The sequence below is a fragment of the Brienomyrus brachyistius genome, chromosome 18 (assembly GCF_023856365.1).
Source record: "Brienomyrus brachyistius isolate T26 chromosome 18, BBRACH_0.4, whole genome shotgun sequence".
Classification (NCBI taxonomy): Eukaryota; Metazoa; Chordata; class Actinopteri; order Osteoglossiformes; family Mormyridae; genus Brienomyrus; species Brienomyrus brachyistius.
In genome coordinates, this window is record NC_064550.1 from 2,460,543 (window position 1) to 2,484,498 (window position 23,956).

At 41.3% G+C, this 23,956-nt stretch overlaps 1 protein-coding gene across 3 annotated transcripts in view; it reads left to right on the top strand.

Moving 5' to 3' along the window:
* tenm1 (teneurin transmembrane protein 1) overlaps nt 1-23,577 on the top strand; it is a 150,226-nt gene extending 126,649 nt beyond the window's left edge. For all 3 annotated transcript variants that reach the window (XM_048983523.1, XM_048983521.1, XM_048983522.1), the window contains exons 23-32: nt 6,747-6,901; nt 8,811-9,177; nt 10,962-11,472; nt 12,335-12,507; nt 14,304-14,539; nt 15,529-15,822; nt 16,573-16,960; nt 17,767-18,987; nt 19,585-19,727; nt 19,957-23,577. In XM_048983523.1, coding sequence (XP_048839480.1) covers nt 6,747-6,901; nt 8,811-9,177; nt 10,962-11,472; nt 12,335-12,507; nt 14,304-14,539; nt 15,529-15,822; nt 16,573-16,960; nt 17,767-18,987; nt 19,585-19,727; nt 19,957-20,709 — 4,241 coding nt within the window. In that variant the 3' untranslated portion in view covers nt 20,710-23,577. The remainder of the gene's footprint in view (nt 1-6,746; nt 6,902-8,810; nt 9,178-10,961; nt 11,473-12,334; nt 12,508-14,303; nt 14,540-15,528; nt 15,823-16,572; nt 16,961-17,766; nt 18,988-19,584; nt 19,728-19,956) is intronic.
* The last annotated feature ends 379 nt before the right edge of the window (nt 23,578-23,956 follow it).

The window sequence follows — 23,956 nt, forward strand, 5'->3', positions numbered from 1 at the left end:
TTCAATAGCATCTCAGTATTAAAGCCAGCTATGTTGAAGCTGAATTGTGTGTATATATATATATATATATATATATATATATATATATGTGTGTGTGTGTATATATATATATATATATATATATATATATATATATATATATATGTGTGTGTGTGTATATATATATATATATATATATATATATACATACACACAGTTTATAATTCTTTGACTATATTACTATAATTCTCAAGCACTTTATGTGGGTCATATTCATGTAGTAACAGACCTTGCTTCAATAGCAATCGAATACTCATACTGTCTGAAAGGTTCAAGTTGACCATATGGCTGCTTCTCCTCAATGCCTGACACAGAAAAGGTTCTCCAGAGTGATTTACTCAATTATTACTCATGATAATTATGTTTCAGCATTATCACTGCAGGCCAGTATTGTAGTTCTCAGTGGGTCTTTAATAAGGAGGCATGCATGAAAATGGAATGAGCAGACATCTGTGAACACACACATACACTCAGACAGAGCAGTGAATTCAGTTATACTGATGCAAGGAGACTGTCTGGGTAAGTAGCATTTCTTAGCCTGAGACCTTCCAGATAAGGTGGAATTGTCCTTAATATCTTGAATCGTTCTATTATGTGGAATAAAGCATCGGCAGTTATTATGGTTGGGAGATTTAGGACTTTCTTTCATAAGAATGCCAGGATGTGTAGTATAAGAATTCGGTGATATCATTCCTCCTGAAACTTCCTGTTATAGCATTAGCTCTGCAGCTGCTAAACTGCAGTCTTGTTCCAGCTCTGATATGAAAACTAGACACCTACCACCATGGTACAGGTGAGCCTGGGTGGTCCTGGGCCCATATATAGATCTCCAGCCCACCCATTCAGCATTCACAGCGAGCGATACAGTGTGATAAAATGATTGTATCTGACAGGTATGTGTGCCAGTGGTTAGATCAATCGCAGGTAAAGTGCTGTTAAGAAGCGAATAGATTTTTTTTTTCTTTTTGTTCATTAGGTCTTAATAATGTCACGGCTTATTTAAAAATAAGAAAAATACATGTAGTGTATGGAGTGTGGAGTGTGGAGTGTGATTTTGTCACCAAGTGAAGTGTTATGGGACTGGGCCACCTGATTCTCTGCAGGTCCTCCCACGCTGTCATTTCTGGCCCCCATCATGCTATTTGATAGATATGGTTTAACAGACATGCTGTTTGACACAAACTGTTTGATACCTCTGCAACGCATTCATAATATTGTACTGGTTTTCACTAATGCGTGGTAGTGTTCCCCAATGATTTTTTCATTATTGGCTGAATTAGAAAAATAAAAATTCCATCTTTTCCTAAATAGCTGCTGCAAAACCCAAGAACATGAACTGCGTCATCGATTGACATAGCAGTTGTGAATAATGGCAAATTTTTCACTGCATGCTTCATGATTGCTTCAAGGAAAGCAAAGTAAAAGACGTCAAATGGGGGAAACAGATCCATCGATGTAAAGTAGAATTTGCACTTTCGTTAAATGAGCAAAGAGGAGATACAACCTAGGTACTAAACCAGGTGCTCAAAAGGCATGGTAGTATGATTACTTAAAAAAAGTACTAATTTATGGACAATTATATTTAAATCCAAAGAACAGCTCAATATGCTCAATATGCTTTGTTGTCAGGCACCTCTGCCCATATTACCACAGACACTGCTGTTTGCCTACTCTGCATATGAATGTTATACTTCCTAAAGGTTTACCACCATCCCGTCATACAGGGGTCACTTGGACATGTGTGGTGACCGGAATGACCAATTAAAATCTCAAGTTGGTACTCCGAAGCAAAGTTTTCCAGCACGTAGACTTTTCTACTAGGGATGGAAACACACTGGATTTGGCCTACACTAATGTCTGACATGCGCACACTGCCCCCCTAACCCCACCTTGCCTATTCTGATAACTATTATGATATGTTAATGCCTGCATACAGACCTTTGATCAAACAAACCAGCTATAAAACTGATCAGAATATGGCTTGAAGGAGCTACTGCCGCCCTTCAGTACTATTTTGAGTGCAGTGCCTGGAAAGTTTTCAGGAGGCAGCCATCTATGATCACGATATCAGCCTGGGAGACTGCACCACATCTGCTGCAGGTTACATCAGGAAATGCACAGGGGATGTTACAGTCAGCAAGCTTATCACAGCAAGAGCTAACCAGGCACTATGGCTCACACCAGGCGTATGGGTACTGCTGAAAACATGTGACACTGCTTTCAAGTGATGTGATAGATCAGGCCTCAAGGCAACGAAAAACAATTCCACATCATTGAGGAAGCAAAATTCAGTATGAACAGAGGATACAGGCAAATTTCCTGGATAGAAATGACACGTGATACTTGTAGCAGGGCATACAAACCATAACCAACTACAATTCCACTCCACTATCGCATGACAGTGATACTTCCGGTCAGGTCAGGTTGGGGCGTAAGCACTGATGTAGCGCATTGTCACACCCACCACATGGCAAAACTCCTTGGGATCCTGGCTGGTGACCCCCCCAGGCAGACACATGGTCCAGTCCCACCCTCCGGGAATGGCCATCCATCTGCCGCAGCCAGGTGTTACGTAGGTGTCCTCTTGGCCTGGTCCAACCACTTCAGTCTTCAGCAGTGAGGATCCTGCGAACTGGATCACCCTCAGGGAAACGTTCCACATGGCCATGGTGCCGTAACTGACACTGCCTGACAATGCAGGTAATGTGCCTCATTCGGGAGTCCTCTAGCAACCACTCATTTGACACAAAGTTAAACCAGCAGTTCTCAAAGGTTATCCGAAGACACACGGTACGGAAGGAGTCCCGTCTTTGTCTAAGCTCACTGGATAGTGCCCAAGTCTCACAACCATACAACAAGACAGGGACCACCAGGACTCTAAGGACTTGGAGCTTCATCCTCCTGCAAAGATATTGGGAGCGCCACACCCTCCTTTCCAGTGACCTCATGACCCCCCCATCCTCTCCCAATCTATCTGCTGACTTCGTAGGAAGAGTCACCAGAGGCATGAATGTTGCTGCCGAGGTAAGTGAATCTCTCAACGAGGTTGACATCTTCCCCGCAGACAGACACATAACTAAGAAGTCATTAAAGGCCTGGATCTTGGTTTTTATTCAGGACACTCACAATCCCAGACACTCAGACTCCTCGCTTAGTCTCTCAACTGGCCCGATCAGAACCTCCATTGACTCTGCGAAGATCACCAAAAAAACTGAACAATTCCTACGCTCGATTCGATGCTGAGAATAAGGTGCCTCCATGGAACTCCATCCCCCTCTTGAAGACCAGATTCTTCACATTGTCTCTCCATGGTTGATGTCAGGAGACCTCTTTATCCAATGTAAAGCCGCTGTCATCCCCTCATGCTGCAAGACAGCCACCATCATCACAGGATCAAAGAAGGCAACTGTGTCCCACCTTAATGACTTAATGACCTTAATGCAACTACTAATAATGAATACTATCTGCAACTGGATCCTAGACTATACTGTAGGCTCAGCACATAGGGGACTGGTCTTCCGGCCGCATCCCTCTGAGCACCACGACCCCCCTCCCCCCAAGGACTATGTGCTCAGCCCACTGCTCTTAACTCTGCTGACTGTTTAGCAGTTCCAACCTTGTCATAAAGTTAGCAGATTACATTATGGTTTGATCAGCAAAAATGAGGAATCTGCTTACAGAAAAGAGGTGGAGCAGCTGATGGCATGGTGCAAAAAAAAAACAACGTGGAAAAAAATCAAGAAGTGATCCACCCCGAACATATCCCACTATGCACACATGGTTCCACTGTGCAGAGAGCACCATCATCCTTGGCATGCACATTGCTCACATGGAGCCTCAATCCCACCTCTCTTATAACAAAGCACAACAAAGCCTTTCTTTGTCGCCTGAGAAGAGCAAGCCTTCCTCCCCCAGTCCTCACGACACTCTACAGGGACACAAGAGAGAGTGTCCTGACCAGCTGTATCACTGTCTGGTATGAGAGCTTCAAAGCCTCAGAATGCATTATCCTTCAGAGAGTAGTGAGGACAGCCGAGATCATCGGGACCCTCTACCATCCATCCAAGAAATCTTCCATAAGCATTGCATCCACAAAAGCATATTCATCTTCTGACCCTTCTCAGCCCTCTCTTGGCCTCTTCTACCTCCTCTCATCTGGAAGGAGACTCTGCTGCATTCAGACCAACTTCAAAAAATTCTGCACCAGCTCCTCTCCTCATACCATCAGACTCCTAAACAAACAGCAGCCCTGTCTGGATTTCCAGTGAACATAACTATTTATGAACAATTTTCCCCAGTAACTTTATGCATACGCATCCGCTTACTTCCCATGGACAAACCCACTTATCAGAGAAATATATACTGTAAAAAATCACACTTAAAATAAACTCTTACACAATGATATAACTAACACAAGTCACATACTTAAACATAACTTTACAAGGTAATTAAATTTTATTATATTTAAAATATATATAGTATATAGATGTGATAAGTAAACTAAATATTAGCTTTGTTGAACTGAATATGTTCAAATAGCATTTTCATCTGACCAGTACCTGCATTTAACTGCATTTTCCAGTTCGTGCTCTGGAGGTCTGCACTAAGACACACACTAAGTCACACGGAACTTTGGTGAAATTACTTTTCACTGTAACATTTAGTTTTTTATTGAAGGACTCTCACATTTGTGAGAATGATCAAATATAAGCATACAGCAGCAGGCTACCACCGTGCTTGCACTCTCATTTCTTTCAGATTTCAGTTACGTTCATAATGTAAATGAAATAGCTCATGTCCCGCGTTTTGCTTTTTGCCAAAATCAGCAAGTGCGTAACCCACTTCTCTTGCTTGATGAATTAGTTATACTTCTTGCACGGCTCTGCCTTCTTTTCTTTAATCAAACACGCATAACTTTTTAAGTGCTTTTTTGAATTAAGTTCTCAATGGATTAATCGACCTCTTTATTCTTAAAATAGAAGCAAGGCACTATTGAAGCAGGTGCAACAACATTGCGCACCTATAGCCTTACTAACCCAGAGATAATTTTTATGTTTTAAAATTCAGCCTTTCCAGTGCTGCCAAAGTATACACTGAAAAGGCATCTCGTAGGTGGCTAAGTTCTGCCAAAAAAGGAAAAAATATAAATTTGAACTGTTTTTGTATTCGTATTCATTTTTTTGTTATGTTTATTGAAAATTGAAGTAGTGTTCAATAATCAGTATTGTCAGTTTAAAAAATTCACACAATTTTTGTTGAGCTTTGTCTGTAACCCAAACTGTATTAAAAATTTTACACACTTTAAATTAAGCAATTCATTAATAACAATTGTTCATGGGAGTTTGCCCGACCAGTCTACATGTGTTTTGTGGACTTGGAAAAGGCATTCGACCGTGTCCCTCGTGGGGTCCTGTGGGGAGTGCTCCGGGAGTATGGGGTACCGGGCTCCCTTTTAAGGGCGGTTCGGTCCCCGTATGACCGGTGCCAGAGTTTGGTCCGCATGGGCGGCAATAAGTCGGACTCGTTTCCGGTGAGGGTTGGACTCCGTCAGGGCTGCCCTTTGTCACCGATTCTGTTCATAGTTTTTATGGACAGAATTTCTAGGCGCAGCCAGGGCGTTGAGGGCGTCCGGTTCGGTGACCTCAGGATTAGGTCTCTGCTTTTTGCGGATGATGTGGTTCTGTTGGCCTCATCGAGCCGTGACCTTCAGCTCTCACTGGAGCAGTTCGCAGCCGAGTGCGAAGCGGCTGGGATGAGAATCAGCACCTCCAAATCCGAGACCATGGTTCTCAGCCGGAAAAGGGTAGAGTGCTCTCTCCGGGTTGGGGATGGGGTCCTCCCCCAAGTGGAGGAGTTTAAGTATCTCGGGATCTTGTTCACGAGTGGGGGAACGATGGAGCGAGAGATCGACAGGCGGATCGGTGCGGCGTCAGCAGTCATGCGGGCGCTGCATCGGTCTGTCATGGTGAAGAGAGAGCTGAGCCAAAAGGCGAAGCTCTCGATTTACCAGTCGATCTACGTTCCTACCCTCACCTATGGTCATGAGCTTTGGGTAGTGACCGAAAGAACGAGATCGCGGGTACAAGCGGCCGAAATGAGTTTCCTCCGCAGGGTGGCTGGGCTCTCCCTTAGAGATAGGGTGAGGAGCTCAGTCATTCGGGAGGGACTCAGAGTAGAGCCGCTGCTCCTCCGCATCGAGAGGAGCCAGATGAGGTGGCTCGGGCATCTGATCAGGATGCCTCCGGGACGCCTCCCTGGGGAGGTATTCCGGGCATGTCCCACTGGGAGGAGGCCCCGGGGAAGACCCAGGACACGCTGGAGAGACTATGTCTCTCGGCTGGCCTGGGAACGCCTCGGGGTCCCCCCAGAGGAGCTAGACGAAGTGGCCGGGGAGAGGGAAGTCTGGGTCTCCCTGCTGAGGCTGCTGCCCCCGCGACCCGACTCCGGATGAAGCGGGAGATGATGGATGGATGGATGGATTAATAACAATACCAGTCTGACTTTGAGAGTCATACCAATTTTGCAGGCTTTGAGGTATGAATAGGTTACATAACATATGGAGCAAATGGGTAGAAATGCTGACTTCTTAGATGGACAAACTTCACAGGTTATGGAAGTAGGTTTCAATACAGAATCAGTAATTTTATAGTGCAACATATCCCGAGTTTCTCCTCAGTCCTAATGCCTCTATTTGTATCTCTCAACAGGAATTGCTGTAGACAAGCAAGGACTTGTCTATTTTGTTGATGGAACCATGATTAGAAAAATTACTGAGAAAGGGGTGATTACAACTGTCATTGGCTCCAACGGCTTAACTTCTATTCAACCACTGAGCTGTGATGCAAGAATGGACATCACCCAGGTAATACTGGCATTTGTCTTCAATCATCTCATTGGCACATTGCGGATCTCAGAATGGCAAGTGACATAAGACCATAAGAAATGTACAAACGAGAGGAGGCCATACGGCCCATTAAGCTCGTTTGGGGAGAACTTAACTAATAGCTCAGAGTTGTTAAAATCTTATCTAGCTCTGATTTAAAGGAACCCAGGGTTTTAGCTTGCGCTACACTAGCAGGAAGACTATTCCATACTCTAACTACACGCTGTGTAAAGAAGTGCTTCCTCAAATCCATTTTAAAATGTTCCACCGTTAATTTCCACGTATGGCCACGAGTATTTAAACTAATATTGAAGTAGCCACTTAGCTGAACAGCATCCTGACCTGTTACAATCTTATATACCTGGACCATGTCCCCCCTTAGTCTCCTTTGCTCGAGGCTGAACAAATTCCTCATAAGACATTCCTCTAAGGCCAGGAATCATTCTTGTAGCCCTAGAATTTGCCTGTTTTTCAGTTTTGCTCTTTAGAGATATTCAGATGCATAGTGTGCACATTTTCATATATTTAGAAATGTGATTGTACACTGTCACTTAATAGGCACCGTTTTTATTAGCTTCAAGTGGGTCCAGTTATAATGTTTTGGGTCATCAGTGTATATTGGCTACGCTGACGTTGCCTGATGTTGCAGAATATGGACAAAACCACAGAAGCTGCTGCATCAATTACACTGCTGCTGATTGTGTGAGGGTGTGAAGTATGTCTCATAGCAGACTATGGCCCCTCTTGATTAAACTGGATAAACGTTTGAATGCTAAGGGATGTGTGAATATCATTCAGTTGCATCTCTTCATAGCAGCAGTGTTCGCCTGTTAATGTTTTTTTCAGTATGATAAGACTGCAAGGCTAAGATTGTGTAGAAGTGGCCCTACATTCTATGACAATGAATTCAACTTATCGCATTGGCCTGCCCAGTTGGCAGATCCCAGTTCAACTGAACATCTGTGTAATGAAATGGAGTAAGCTATTTGGGGAGAGATCTACTACAGGCCAGTGCAAAACATCTGTGGGAAGCATTGGAGTCATTAAATTTCATACAGTCAGCATAAATTCGTATCTTATACAAGGTGGATTATAAATCCATATATAAAGCAAAATTATCCCAAAATCCTTCTTTCCATAATAACTCTGAGTAGTTGATACTTCTTTCTAAACCATATATATTCTTTCTCATCATTCTGGAAATTCTTCATCCATAAAAGAGCTCAGAACAGCGCCAGACCTATTTAGAGTAGTAAGTCATTAAACAATAGAACACAGTGGTTAGCACTGTTGCCTCACACCTCTGGGACCCGGGTTCGAGTCTCCGCCTGGGTCACATGTGTGTGGAGTTTGCATGTTCTCCCCATGTCGTCGTGGGGTTTCCTCCAGGTACTCCGGTTTCCCCCCACAGTCCAAAAACATGCTGAGGCTAATTGGAGCTGCTAAATTGCCCATAGGAGTGCATGCGTGAGTGAATGGTGTGTGAGTGAGCCCTGCAATGGGCTGGCCCCCCATCCTGGGTTGTTCCCTGCCTCGTGCCCATTGCTTCCGGGATAGGCTCCGGACCCCCCGAGACCCAGTAGGATAAGCGGTTTGGAAAATGGATGGATGGATGGAATCTTGAAAAACATATGCTGTTTAGTGTACAATATTTAAAGCAAAAAGATTACTCAACATTTTTGATATATGTACATTGATATCTTCAAATAAAATGTTTAAGAGAAAGATTATTATTTAGGTTAAATTATGACAAACTATTTAGGTAATTATATACATTTGGGCAGTAATGTTATGAAATTAATTTCATATGTATAATAGGGGGTTGGTGTCTGAATTAGCATTTAATTAAACCATATAAGGAAGAAGATCTTTTTTTTATTATTTTTAGGTACGCCTGGAATGGCCAACAGATTTGGCTGTAAACCCCTTGGACAATTCTCTTTACATTCTGGATAATAATATTGTGATCCAGGTGTCAGAGAGTAACGAAGTGAGGATCATAGCAGGACGTCCAATTCACTGTCAAGTTCCAGGGATTAATCACTACCTACTGAGCAAGGCTGCCATTCACTCGACCCTAGAGGGAGCCAAGGCCATTGCAGTGTCCAGCCAGGGCATACTTTTCATTGCTGAGACAGATGAAAGAAAGATCAACCGTATCCAGCAGGTAACAACCAATGGCGAGATCTCTGTTATTGCTGGAGTAACAACTGACTGTGACTGCAAGATAGATCCCAACTGCGATTGCTTTTCAGGTGAGCCTACTGTATCCTTAGTCCTGCATATTAAGAACTATGTGATTGCAGTAATGACGTCCAAACTAGACTGCAAAATCTGTATCTTCATCATACTCAAAAATATTTCACATAAAAACTGCCATTGAAATATCTGTCTCAAATGCCTGTAGCGTTTTTCTGTAAAATTTAGTCTCAACAACCATGGCAGAATAAGCATGACAATTTTCATAGCTGGTTCATTACATATATCACAAATTACCCATTGCTTGGAACTTGGATATTTAATGATTAGGTGGACTTTGATGTAATTGCCTTGTTAGACTCCCGTTAGTCATATGAAGGCTGGAGTTAAACACCATCGTTAGTATCTTCCCCTCCTCGCTGATCAGCCTAATTACTGCCTGTCAGTTTGCTCATGGCAAATTTCAAATATGAACATACTTTTTAATTTCCTATTTTACTGTAATTGTATTTTTACTAAACTAAGCATTACCATATCTATATTTGCAAAAAATCTAGGTCAGAATATGACAGTCAGCATCCTTGTATATTCACTCTAAGGTTTTTATAATGAATATTGAACATATTGAAAGCTCTTACTAAACTTTTTGGAATGATGTGTTTAATTATAATGTAATTATGAACACTAGCATTCCCAGACCCCAAAAATAACCTACCAAATAATATCAAATAACACATACGGTAAAACCTAGAACAACACTTCACATATAGTAAAAGCAGGAATGACATCATACATAAATGCACAGTCTATATAAAGTACAAAAAATAGGTTCAGTGTAGTTTTGCTAAGCAAAAGAAATCCGAAGGGGATTTCGAGATAAAGCACAGATGCTTACAGCCGCAATTCAAAACTTCGGAGGCTTGATGCTGAGATGCTGAATGTGGTTCCAGGGGAAGGTGCCCCTCCCACAGCTCGGGGGTACGCGCTGCCACGATAACAGCTCACTGCAAAACAAACGCTTAATGCTGATTTTTTTTCGTATAAGTGAAAATCCTCTTGAGATTTCTTTCGGTTAGCGAAAACAGGTATTAATCTAGGTCTTTTGTAAAAGAGAAGTGGTGTAAAGTGAATTTCCATAAAGGGGGGGGGGATATCTGTGCTTATTGTATTTTAATACAATTCAGAAAATACAAGCAAAGTAAGGAATATATTGCAGTCAATAAAACAGAAATGAACACGTGCAATTTTGTTGTAAGCCGACCAAAAATAAAGGGTATTACAAAATGAAACCAAGAATCAGACATAACAGAGTACTGTGTTAGAAACTAATAAATGTTACTTTATATCTTCTAATTACTCTTACCTTACACCAGTGGTCTCCAACCTTTTTTACAGTGAGAGCCACATTTACAAAGAAAATAATCTGGGGATCTACAGAGTCAAAGTACATGGATGGGGGAGGTCCTCAACAGTATATTTTAATGACCTGGGGTCCCCGGTTTTGCTGAATGTGGGGGGGAGGTAGCAATAGACTGGAAATGTCTTGCTGGTCAACCTATTGATTGTGTTTGACAGATCGACCAGTTGGCGATGACTGCCTCTTACAGTACATGATACCTTTTTAAAATCGATTGACTCGCGCAACGCAGGTTCAGCATATCATTAAAAAGGGGATACCATGCAATAATACACTTTGTGACTTCTTGATATTGTACCTCCTCCGCAAGAATACCTGGCTCTTTATCCAGCACAACATCCTGTAATAGCAGGATCAGTTTCCTGGATACTTCAGCTTGCTGGTCTTTAACGGTATGCTTTTCTTCATCTCCGCTCTCTTTAGGGGATGGTGGCTATGCCAGAGATGGAAAGCTGAAGGCACCATCATCCTTAACGGTGTCACCTGATGGCACACTATACATAGCAGATCTGGGCAACGTTCGCATCCGTGCCATTAGCAAGAACAGGCCGCAGCCCAACTCCGAGGGCGTGTACGAGATCGCCTCACCTGCGGTTCAGGAACTCTACCTCTTCAGTGCTAATGGAACTCACCTCCACACCCGTAGCCTCATCACTGGGGATTACATTTACAATTTCACATATTTGGCAGACGGGAGTGTGAGCACAATTGTCAGCAGCAATGAAAACTCAATCCACATTCGCCGGGACACCAATGGCGGACCACTCTGGCTTTTGGTGCCTGGTGGCCTGGTGTACTGGCTCACCATCAGTAACAGCGGCACCCTCAAGAGGGTCTCTGCCCTGGCTCATGATCTTGCCCAGATCACCTACCATGGCAATACAGGTCTCCTAGCAACAAAGAGCAATGAAAATGGCTGGACTACAGTTTTTGAGTAAGATTTTTCATTTCACTAATTCATCATTAGTTTACTCTCAATTCTGATGCCTATAGAAAAAAATCATTAGTGTGTCATGATATTTTATTTGATAACTAATTGTACTAATGACTTAATAGTGATCATTCAGAAATGTTTATGGGAGAAAAAATATTTATTCCAGTCTTTATGCACCCTTTCATGTCAGTATATACAATCAGGCATCATCCACATATAGACCTTATGTATTGTCCTTAAATTGTCCTTACTGAGCAAGGTCTCACATAATATATATATATATATATATATATATATATATATATATATATATATATATATATATATTTGCCCTGTACTACCATTTTCAAGAAATTTCCAAGGAGAATTTATTCAACTGAGAACATTTTCATAGCCATGCAATGGTTCTCTGCTTTGAGGAAAAAATGAGCTACTTTTTTGCCCAGAGCAGTTTGTTATGCTATATTGCATACATTTATATGATTTATGTGAAGAAATGTGACTATTTATGGAGGTTTTTTTTTCCCTAGTCCATAGACGAGTCAAATTCACCGTTTGCATATGGAAGTACAGGAGCATTACTGCCATCTTGTGGCAGTATGTTAAGATCAATCTCAAGAAGAGAAACCCTTAAACTTAAATTTTATTTGAATATAATATATCTTAACTAATTTTATAACTTCTTAGTGCTACCAGATGTACTAAAAAACACAAATATCAGATGTTCAATTGCGAAACATTTATTATTTGTTATGTTCATTTGAAGAAAAATATTTTAACAATGTCTGAGGAAGTTTTGTGCGTCAGCCATTTATGAAACAAATGAGCAAAACATCTGACTCAAATTTTATTCTTTGTACAGGTACAACCCTGAGGGTCACCTCATCAACATCACCTTTCCCACAGGAGAAGTCAGCAGTTTGACTGGAAACATGGAGAAGTCTGTAAAGGTAGAGGTAGACACATCACAGGGGGAGAACTTCATCATCACCACTAACTATTCAGTGACCAGCACAGTCTACACTCTACGACAAGGTATATGACTATTAATACATATGATCATTTTTTGCATATAAAATTAAGGGTTGAGTTACGACCAAATCAATTTATGACCGATCATTCAGAACTTATTGTGGCCGTAAGTTGATGACGACCTGTATAACAAAGGTGGTCAATTTAGTTGAGTTTATATACAGTACATATGTGTGGTCTTTTGTTGGTATGGGGTGGATGGGCGGTGGGCAAGGGGAGTTAGGGTGATTTAAAGGGCCCCTGAGAGATGGGGGCCCTAAACAAATTGAAACATAGTTGGATTGGTCTGGGTTGGGGACCTAATATGATAGACTTTCATGGGGCCCAAAATTTCTAGTGGTTCCTCTGAGTACATATAATATGGACTTAAATGAAGTAGGATTAATGCCTGTATATATTTGTAGCATTATATTCTTACTGTAGAAGCTCCAGAGCTTTAGTTCTGTGTGTGGCAATATGTTTTCCGTAAACAAAGCATAAATTGGTCAGCCAATCCCCTACCAGCCATCTCCCGCCAAAACACCACTGCCATTTATATTTTTATGTAATACATTTTACCTTAGGAACAACAGAATTTTAATGTGCATTACAATTAAAATTAGATTGAAATTCATTAGATTATACCTACTCTAATAATATAACCAATTTTAACCAATTAACAACAAAATTTTAATGTAAGACGCAGACTGTGTAAATTAAGCTAACGGTTCCTTTTCCTTTTTCATATGCACTGCATATAAACAAATATAGTGCCCACATGAACCCTACATAAAACACAGCTTATAAGTAATAGTGATCAATGAAAATCGTGCAAGGGGGCAGTGTTACATGTGAAGGACATTATAGTACATTTTAGCATCTGTTGCCTGAGAGATGACCTTGCACTGGGTAACTGGCAGCACCAACTGCTTCTATAAACATGTTTATTTCAGTGAAAGTTCACGCATGGGGAAGTTTAGTTGCAGGGTGGTCAAGCAAAGGACTAAATGCTCATTTCTCTAAAGACTAATACGCAGGCTATTTATCATATTGCATTTCTTCCTTTAAACCGTGATTTTATTGAACATCTATTCTTGTGTACACAGCGATATTTTTAATGTACTGCTGGAATAGCGTCTTATTTCTGTGGCGCAGTCAAGCTAAAAAAAAAACCCCCCAGGCCATAGTGTGCATACGCATCAGCCTCGGCAAGGGTTTAATAAATAACAGCCCTGCCGAAGGCAGGAGAAAGGGGTAGCTCCCGGACCAGGGGGCTGCGCGAGACGGCTGACGGCACCCTCACCCCACGTCAGGCTATATTAAGGAGAGCTGCCATGCTTCGCGGGTGGCGGCAGCTGGCGGGATCGTTTGTTTCCAGCAGCGCTGGGGGTGTGGCTTCACAGTTGCATGCCGGCTAGCTGTCCAAAACACTGGTCCTGAAAGTTGACAGATGGTGTCCGAGCTGTCCAAGGTGCTGCAGCAGGAGGTGCTGTCTTGACATTATACTAAATATAGACTCCTTGGAATGTCTGTATGAAATGTCAACCACAGCACAATTTTTATATATATATATATATATGTGTGTGTGTGTGTGTGTGGGCGTGCGTGCGCATGTATAATGTATTGAGTCTTTCAATACATCTGGCAAATACAGATAAAAGTGATTAGGCTATAGGCTAGGTTTGACTTACCCAGCATGCCTTGGGAACAATGACAGCTTTAGAAAAAGATACAGAAACTGAGCGCAAATACATTTATATTTTTGTTTCCCTGTTCTCCTATTGTGAATATAACATTCCCACTAAACTGTTTCCTTGCAGACCATGTTCAAAACACTTACCTGGTCAGTGCTGATGGCTCTCTGAGCATCACTTTCGCCAGTGGGATGGAGGTGACCCTCAGTACGGAGCCACAGATTTCAGCCGGGACTGTGAACCCAGCCATGGGCCGGTGTAACATAACGCTACCCGGGGAGCACAAGGCCAGCCTGATCGAATGGAGGCAGAGAAAGGAGCAAGCCAAGGGAAACTCTACAGCCTACGAGCGCAGGCTGAGGGTACGCCGGCTGGCCTTCTTCCAGAAACACACACATCTCACGAAAACATATCTTCCTTGCATGGAGATTATATCCATTTAGAAAGAAGTAGTTGGGGGTGTGTGGCTCGGCAGGCTAAGCCCTGTGCCTGTGACTGGAAGGTCACTAATTTGGGGCCGACCTCGGCAGAACAGCCACATGTCCATGGGCCCTTGAGCAAGGCCCCCGACCACCAGCTCCAGGGGTGCGGCACACTGGCTGACCCTGCACTATGACCAGCAGGCTTGAACTCACCTGTGTATGTGTCTTTGTATCTCATGGAGAGCAAGATGAGGAAGGGAGAAGAGAATCTTCCTTACGGGGATCATTAAAGTATCATTATCCCTATTATTTCTGTTAAGTTTGTCATAAAATCTACCAAAAGTCTCATGTAGCAGACATTAAAAATACGCATAAGGGTGGCACCTCTGGGACCCGGGTTCGAGTCTCCGCCTGGGTCACATGTGTGTGGAGTTTGCATGTTCTCCCCATGTCGTCGTGGGGTTTCCTCCGGGTACTCCGGTTTCCCCCCACAGTCCAACAGACTGAGGCTGATTGGAGTTGCTAAATTGCCCGTAGGAATGCATGTGTGAGTGTGCCCTGCAATGGGCTGGCCCCCCATCCTGGGTTTGGAAAATGGATGGATGGATGTATAAGGATATGGTTGGCTGCAAATAAAGTATAACAATGAAATATTTACAGAAAAAGTCAAATAGATAAATTGCATTTTATAGTATTATTAGTGTGTCGTTTATGTTTTAATCGATTACTTAGATCCAAAGCCATGCATCTTTTTACCTTCAAACAAAAATAATTATTGCATACTATGTTGCAATATTTGTATGCTGGCAAGGTGTTACAAAAGAAATGGTCTTTATAAATTGTTTTTGAAAGATTTTGTGGAGGAAAACATCTGAAAATACTTGCAGATGTAACACCCGGTCTTTGATCACTGTTGTTTTCTTCGTCAGGCTCACAACCGAAATCTACTGTCCATCGACTTTGATCGTACCACTAGACTGGGCAAGATCTACGATGATCACCGTAAATTCACTCTCAGGATCCTCTATGATGAAAGGGGCCGTCCCATTGTATGGTCACCTAGTAGCAAATATAATGAGGTCCATGTAACATATTCACTGGAAGGACTTGTGACCAGCATTCAGAGGGGAAACTGGACGGAGCGGCGTGAATATGAGCATGGCAGAGTCGTCGTCCGGACATGGGCTAGTGGAAAAACGTGGAACTACTCATTTCTTGATAAGGTAATATTAAAATAAAATTGTAAAACATTTTTACAGTGTTTCTTTAATAAGTGTCATCCTGAAGGGGCACTGGTCAGCACTGGTCAGGACTCTTGTTTCAAGAGTCTCCCATTCCCCCCACAAGAAGAAACTTTACATTTCAGAATGACCAAATCAGATTGTTGACCATAACTGTACTCTATTTCTCTGGCAGTGGTTGAAGTAGGTTATTCACATAAGAGCCAAAAATGTGACTGAGATTATTGTTGCTACAGGAAGCTCCCTCTTTTATTAAACACAAACATTCATATAATTTTTTCACCAATTAAATGGAAATGGGCTGAAAAAAAAAAAGTTTAATTATTTGTAATTTTTATTGTTATGACATAGATGAAGATCATATCGCATGTTAAGAGAAATTAGGATCATATTCAAAGATTAATTGAAATGGATATGTACAATATTTTTTCACAACTGAAACTGTAATGGATTAATGGTTAAAATCATTCTGCGTAGCGTGATATTCTGCACCCTGCATTCCATTCAGTCATCCATCTCCTAAAGCCTGTAATTGATTGAGCTTTATAACTGCAGTGACAAAAAGGCCAAGAGAAGGCATGCATGAACAGCTTTTTTGATGGTAACAAAGTCCCTACACCAGCAACTGTTTACACAGATTTAATCAAAAAGTCATGTGCTTTAATAGGTTTTGCATATAATGAAACTTTAATTAGAAAGTTCACTTTGTGCTTTTTTTTTCTGTAATTGCAGTCAGTCACGCTGCTGCTGCACAGCCAGCGGAGGTACGTCTTCGAGTTCGACCAGATGGACCATCTCCTCTCTGTCACCATGCCCAGTATGGTGCGCCACGGCCTGCAATCCATGCTGTCAGTCGGATACTACAGGAATATCTACAGTCCCCCAGACAGCAACTCTGCTATAATCCAGGATTATACCCATGATGGGCTGCTGCTCAGGACACTCTATCTGGGCTCAGGACGTCGCATTCTGTACAAGTATACCAAGCAGTCCCGTCTGTCAGAAGTCTTGTATGACACTGTCCTGGTGACCTTAACTTACGACGAGACTTCTGGCATGGTTAAGACCATCCACCTCATGCACGATGGCTTCACCTGCACCATCAGATACAGGCAAACAGGTGAAGTTACCATACGCTGCTCATTTATCTCCCAAAGAAATATCGCTACACTTTTTGACCTCTGTGGCTCAAAATGTTGTCTGTACTGAAACTTCCCCATTTATCCCAAACTAAATTTGACAATGAATGGATAATAATAATAATAGAAACTTTACTTATCTCTGTGAGGAAATAGTCTTTGTATGACTCCCTCAACTTGCTCTTTGTAGAGTAATTTGTCTGCGAAGGGCTGCCACCTGCAGCGGCTCCCAGGGAGCTGGGGGTCAAAACGGGCCGAGGGTTTGAACCAATGACCTGCTGATTACAGGCACACAGGCTTAGCCCACTGCGCCACACGCTACCCACTAACATCTTTGGGTGGCGCAGTGGTTAGCGCTGCTGCCTCACAGCACGAAGGTCCTGGATTTGGTCCCAGGTTCTCTCTGTGCGAAGTTCGCATGCTCTCCCCGTGTTCGCGTGGGTTTTCACTGGGGGCTCCGGATTCCTCCCACGGTCCAAAAGCATACAGTATAGGTTGATTGGTGAGTCTAAATTGGCCCTGTAGTTGTGCGAGTGTTGGCAACTGCTCAGGGTTGGTTCCTGCCTGTGCCCATTGTTCCCAGGATAGGTTGCAGTGACCCCAGTTGGCATTCAGCAGTTTCAGAAAATGGATGGATATTTATATCACCGATATAATTGAATTGTTTTAACATATGGCATAAAACAAATTATATTGCATTTAAAATAACTAAAGTTAGTGAAAAATATTTTTCTATGCCTTCATTTAATATTTTTAGAATTTCATTTAAGAATTTCTTGTTCCACAGGTCCTCTTGTTGGACGTCAAATCTTCAGATTCAGTGAAGAAGGACTCGTAAATGCCAGATTTGACTACAGCTATAACAACTTCAGAGTCACCAGCATGCAAGCTATGATAAATGAGACTCCACTTCCTATTGACCTATATCGCTATGTAGATGTTTCTGGCCACATTGAACAATTTGGTAAATTTAGTGTCATCAATTATGACCTCAACCAGGTCATAACCACCCATGTTATGAAGCACACTAAAATATTTAATGCTAATGGGCAGGTCATTGAGGTCCAATATGAAATATTAAAATCTATTGTTTATTGGATGACCATGCAGTATGACAGCATGGGGTGTCTCATTGTATCCGACATCAGAATTGGTGCGGATAGCAATATCACGAGATACTCTTATGAATATGACGTTGATGGTCAGCTCCAGACAGTAACTGTGAATGACAGACCACAGTGGCGGTACAGTTATGACCTAAATGGTAATATCAACTTACTGAGTCACGGAAACACTGCCAGGCACACACTACTGCGCTACGACTTACGAGACCGGATTACAAGGCTTGGGGATATACAATATAAAATGGATGATGATGGGTTTCTTCGTCAACGTGGCAATATTGTATTTGATTACAACTCCAATGGACTTCTTGCAAAAGCTTATGACAGAATTCACGACTGGACTGTGCATTACCGCTATGATGGTCTGGGCAGGCGTGTAGCCAGCAAGAGAAATGCAGGACATCATCTTCAGTTTTTTTACGCAGATCTTAGCAAGCCAACGAGGATCACTCATATGTACAACCACACTAGCTCAGAAATCACATCCCTTTATTACGATCTGCAGGGTCATTTAATAGCTATGGAGCTCAGCAGTGGAGAGGAATACTATGTTGCTTGTGACAATTCTGGGACCCCTCTAGCAATTTTTAACAACCATGGGCAAATAGTTAAGGAAATTCTGTACACTCCCTATGGCGATATATACCATGACTCCAATCCATCTTTTCAACTGATCATTAGTTTCCATGGTGGGCTGTATGATCCTCTCACTAAACTGGTGCACCTTGGGAGAAGGGACTATGATGTGGTTGCGGGCCGATGGACAACCCCAAACTACAATTTGTGGAGTGAGCTTAGCACTAACCCAAAGCCATTCAACCTATATAATTTTCAAAACAATTATCCATTTGCACATATTCCAGATGTCAGTCAATTCACGACAGGTAAGATGTAAAGCAAACACATATATATACTCCATGGATGTGTATATACTGACAAAATGTACTGAATAAAGATTCTTTGATGTCAAATTGAAAACAAATCTCTATGACGTGATCTAAATTAATTGCAAATGTAAAAAAGCAAATAATCGATTGCATCAGTATTTAGTAGGGCTACCTATTACAGCCCCGAGGCTGCAGATAGGTCTCCATCAGCTTTGCACATCTGGTCACTGCAATTATTCCCCATCCTTCAAAACTTCTCAGGCTATCTTGAGTTCATTTTTACATTAAAGAATCTTTTACAAGATAATCGTAGATCTTACCCTAGTAGTACGATCAAAGTTGATGGACAGCAGAATCATCACAAAGAATCATTCTGCTGATCAGTGTCAAAAATGCCTAATTCATCCCACTGTGACTGAATGTAATAAAACAATAAAATATAAAAAACAGAGAATATCTTTTATAGGCACTTTGTGACTTTGTACTATTTAAGGTAATGTAACACAGTATCGAGACATTTTACTTTATGCTTGTATGCAACATCCATACATATTTGCTATTTTGTGAACAATTTTCATCATTCTTTGTTATCAGGTATAGGCAGCTGGTTGGATCTGTTTGGCTTTCAGCTACACAATGTTGTGCCTGGTTTTCCTAAACCAGATGTGCAGAGCACAGAGCAAACTTATGAGCTAATGAAGACCCAAACCAAAACACAGGATTGGGACCCCAGCAAGGTGAGCACAATCTGCTTTGGCCATTATTATTCATCTAAGACAGTGTTTTCCAATTCGGTCCTTGAGAACCCCCAGACGGTCCAGGTTTTTGCTCCCTACCAGAAAGACCACATACTGTATTTGCTCCCTCCCAAGGAAAAATGTGGACCGGCTGTGGGTCCCCAAAGACCAAATTGGGAAACACTGGTCTAAAACCTCTGAAACAAATCTCTGTCCTTCCATTCAACAGGCAGTGCTGGGTATTCAGTGTGAACTGCAGAAACAACTGAGAAGCTTCATTTCTCTGGAGCGACTACCTATGACCTATAGCCATAGCCTGCTTGAGGGATGCCAGGGACGTAGGCCTTGTTTCTCCGCCTTGTCATCCATGTTTGGGAAAGGTGTGAAGTTTGCTATTAAGAATGATGTCGTCACCACAGACATTATCGGAGTGGCCAATGAGGACAGTCGGCGTATTGCTGCCATTCTCAACAATGCCGTCCATCTGGCTGGCATGCATTTCACAGTTGAGGGCTGCGATACTCATTATTTTATCAAATCTGGCCCCCTGGAGGGTGACCTGGCAGTGATGGCTGACGGCGGCGGCGCCAGAATCCTAGAGAACGGTGTCAATGTCACCGTTTCCCAGATGACTTCCATGGTGGCTGGCAGAACTAGGCGTTTTGCTGAGATTAGGCTGCAGCACGGCGCTTTGTGCTTTAACATCCGCTACGGGGCCACCGCGGAGGAGGAGAAGGCCCACGTGCTGGCGATGGCCCACCAGCGAGCTGAGAGGATGGCATGGGCACAGGAGCAGAGGAGGGTGCAGGAGGGTGAGGAGGGAACCAGGGTCTGGACTGAAGGAGAGAGGCAGCAGCTCATAACAACTGGCCGGGTTTTAGGCTACGAGGCCTACTTTGTGCTGTCAGTGGAGCAGTACTTGGAACTTGCTGACAGTGCCACCAATGTTAACTTTATCAAACAAATAGAGATAGGGAGGTAACAGTGGCAAAATGTCATGCTGTCTCCTTTTCACCAAAGTCAGCCTGTTTTTAGACAATTTTATCATTTGTCGTACTGATTTTTTTAGCCTTTTTTCTCTGAAGCCTAAACTCAAACATACAGTAGTGCTTAAGTTGTGCTCAGCTGTCTTCAGTTGTCAATGATTTTTGTTCTTCTGACAGTTTTTTTAATATTGTTAGTATGTGGATATTAGTATACGGAACTGGACAAAGAAATTATTGTTCATATATATAATTTTTAGGCATACAATTTGGTTATGAGTTAACACTTGAAATGCTACGTTTTTACAGAGGCCTATTAAAAGGCTAAAGTTAAGCCTGAAATCCTGTATGATTTTCACACCTCCAAAGTGTTTTATGTTATAATGATGGCATATATCTTAAAAATCCTGTAAATAAGTACTTGAAGCGCAAGTGTTAAAAATGATAATGTGTTAACTGTCAATATATCGATAGATGGCGTGAATTTAACGCATGTAAAACATATTTGAGAAACTGTGTAAAGTTTACGTTGCTACAAATAATATAGTATATTGAACTTACCTGTGCATTATTGGAAATTATGCATATTATTTGTGGAGCTTGTGCTATTTTCATTATGAATTTTTAAAATATTTTTGAGGTATGGTGAAGACAAAAAATGTTGTTCCATACCAAGCAGACTCTCTTATTTCAATACAAATTATAACTTTAAACACAAAACAAGTTGGGCAAAGTTTTAAGGCTGTTTCATTTCTCTTCTATATATGGTGGTGTCTTGGGTTTTCCAATTTTATGTGTAATCTTCCAGGATGTACTGTTTCACCTATTGGACTGATCATTTTTACAGCTTTGGAACCTAGCTGTTTTATTAAGATTACTAGAAGAAGAAAAAAACCATCATTAAATGTTTGGAACAACTAAACACAAAAGCTGTGAACATTTTTGTCAGCATGTGCAATGATGATAATTGTAAATGGTAAAGAGGCACTTTACAATTTAGGTGAAATGTGTACCTTAAACTGTATGGGTGCGATGTGTTGAGTATTTATCAGACAACTCTTAAACCCAGCCGGTTTTCTCATGAACCCGATTATTTACCTTCTAAATACTGTACATTACAAACAACTGACAGGAAATATGTCAGAACTGACAGGAAAGATGTAATATTTTCCCTGTTACAGTCAGACACAGGCTGACTGTTTCTGTCTAATGAACTTGTCAGACCTTTTATATTATACACAAAACTTTAATTTGTAAAAATTGTAAATTACAAAATGTAAACTAATAATGCATTGAAGTACAAAGCTGTGATTTACAGAATTGACAACCTTGGTGGAAGCACAGATTCAGGACATTTTTCATTCATTTTTGTTAATGCAGATTCATCTTGTATGTATATGTTTTCAAATCCATATCCACATCTTAAGGATTTAAAGATTACTAACTGGTTTGTTTATAGAATCAATTTGCAGAACAATTGAGGAGGAACCCTGTGACTGGACAGCAAAGAATCGTGTAAAGATTTAGCTAGTGCTTCAACAGTAAGACTGAAAAAGAACTTACAGTACCTATCCATTCGTCCTTTTCAGAGGATTAGTTATTTATATATTTCACAAAATGGAAAGACATGCTATATCGAGACATATGAAACACCAACATTCAATTAAGATCTTGAGCATAATAATTGCTGGAACTTGTTGGATTTTAATGAGTACATTTTATGCCTTTTTGTAAACATAGTTTTAGGACAGTCATTTGAAATAAAGTCAAGTTTCCGATTTCTGCACTGCATTACCTGACAGGTCATCAGCTATTGCTCATATTTATAACCTTCCTTAACGGATGCACATTAACATGGTCAAAGACCCCTTTACAGCAGTAAAAGTTGTCGACTGGGGTAATAACCGGGGAGGCGATCGGGCAGGTGACGCGACCAGGGAGGCGACGGGGTTGGCCACTGGGGAGGCATTGGTTTAAGCTGATGGGACTCCTCTTTAAGGTCCCTTTATTGCAAGGCCCCTGGGCTGCTACTCAGGTAAGCCCATGCATTAACGTGCCGCTGTTCCTTAATGATCTCCCCTTTTCACTGCTGTTTTCTACATCTTGAGAGCAGTGGTTCTATAATGATCTAGAGTGGTCAGTACCTAAATCCCACAAATTAGCAGGATTGTTCCTCAATTACTACAGTCCACCATGAAACAATTACATTTTTTATTCTTGCGGTCATTCTCAGGGTTCCTAAAAAATACCAGTTCATTTACCATTGCACTGTACACTGCTAAATATCACTGTTACAAGCATGCCATGTGTTAGATTTTACTATTCATCAACGGTAAGAAGCAAATCTTGAAATCTTGTTTGTTTTTTGTTTTGTTGGTTCATACATCAAAAACAACTGTCTTGCCAATTATTAAAAAATTCTTTTATCATCATATAATATTGTTGTACTATAATTGATCTTGCTTGACAGGATTTTGCTACCTTGTGCTAGACATAACTGTTTTATATAATACCTCTACCTGTACACTTGTAAATAGAGAGAAAAAAACATTTTGATGTATTGATTGATGAAAAATATAAGAAAAGGTGATTTTAAGGCTTGATTTTTAAAATAAATATTTGGAAATTCACATTGTATTTTTCAGTGTAAAATTTTTTGTTCATTTTCTCTCTGGACGAACAGAAACATAAAAATTACTTTTGAAAACTGACAGATATATAGTACATAAATAGGTTGTGTATTTTATTTTCTAATTTTAAAATCAGAATGTTGACTAAAAGAATACATTTGTAGATGATGCTGATGATGGACAGCCATGAATCTGTATAGTATGTGTGTTCAATAAATTTGAAGAAATTTGAAGTAATACTGAAAAATAACTCTGTTACGTCGGGGCATGAGTCACAGTCCACTTGCTGGCTCTGAAGTTTAGGGAATGTTATTCTCAAACACAAAAACAGTCAGAAACCAACAGACCATGAGGTGTCTAAAAAAGGCGAAGTAAGCTATATAAGCGCTAACAAAGGCTAAAATTATACATGAGGAAACACAGAACGAAGACACAGACATAGGACGGGGTACAGCAGGGAACATCTAACTAACATTTTACACACATTCAAGAAACACATTTAGTAGTCAACAGAGGAAGAGGGCATGTGCAGGCACATATGTGACCCGTGCTGGCAAAATGAGTCGGAATGTGCACAGGCTAATTATGAGCTAGAGTCAAAAATGTCAAAGTTACT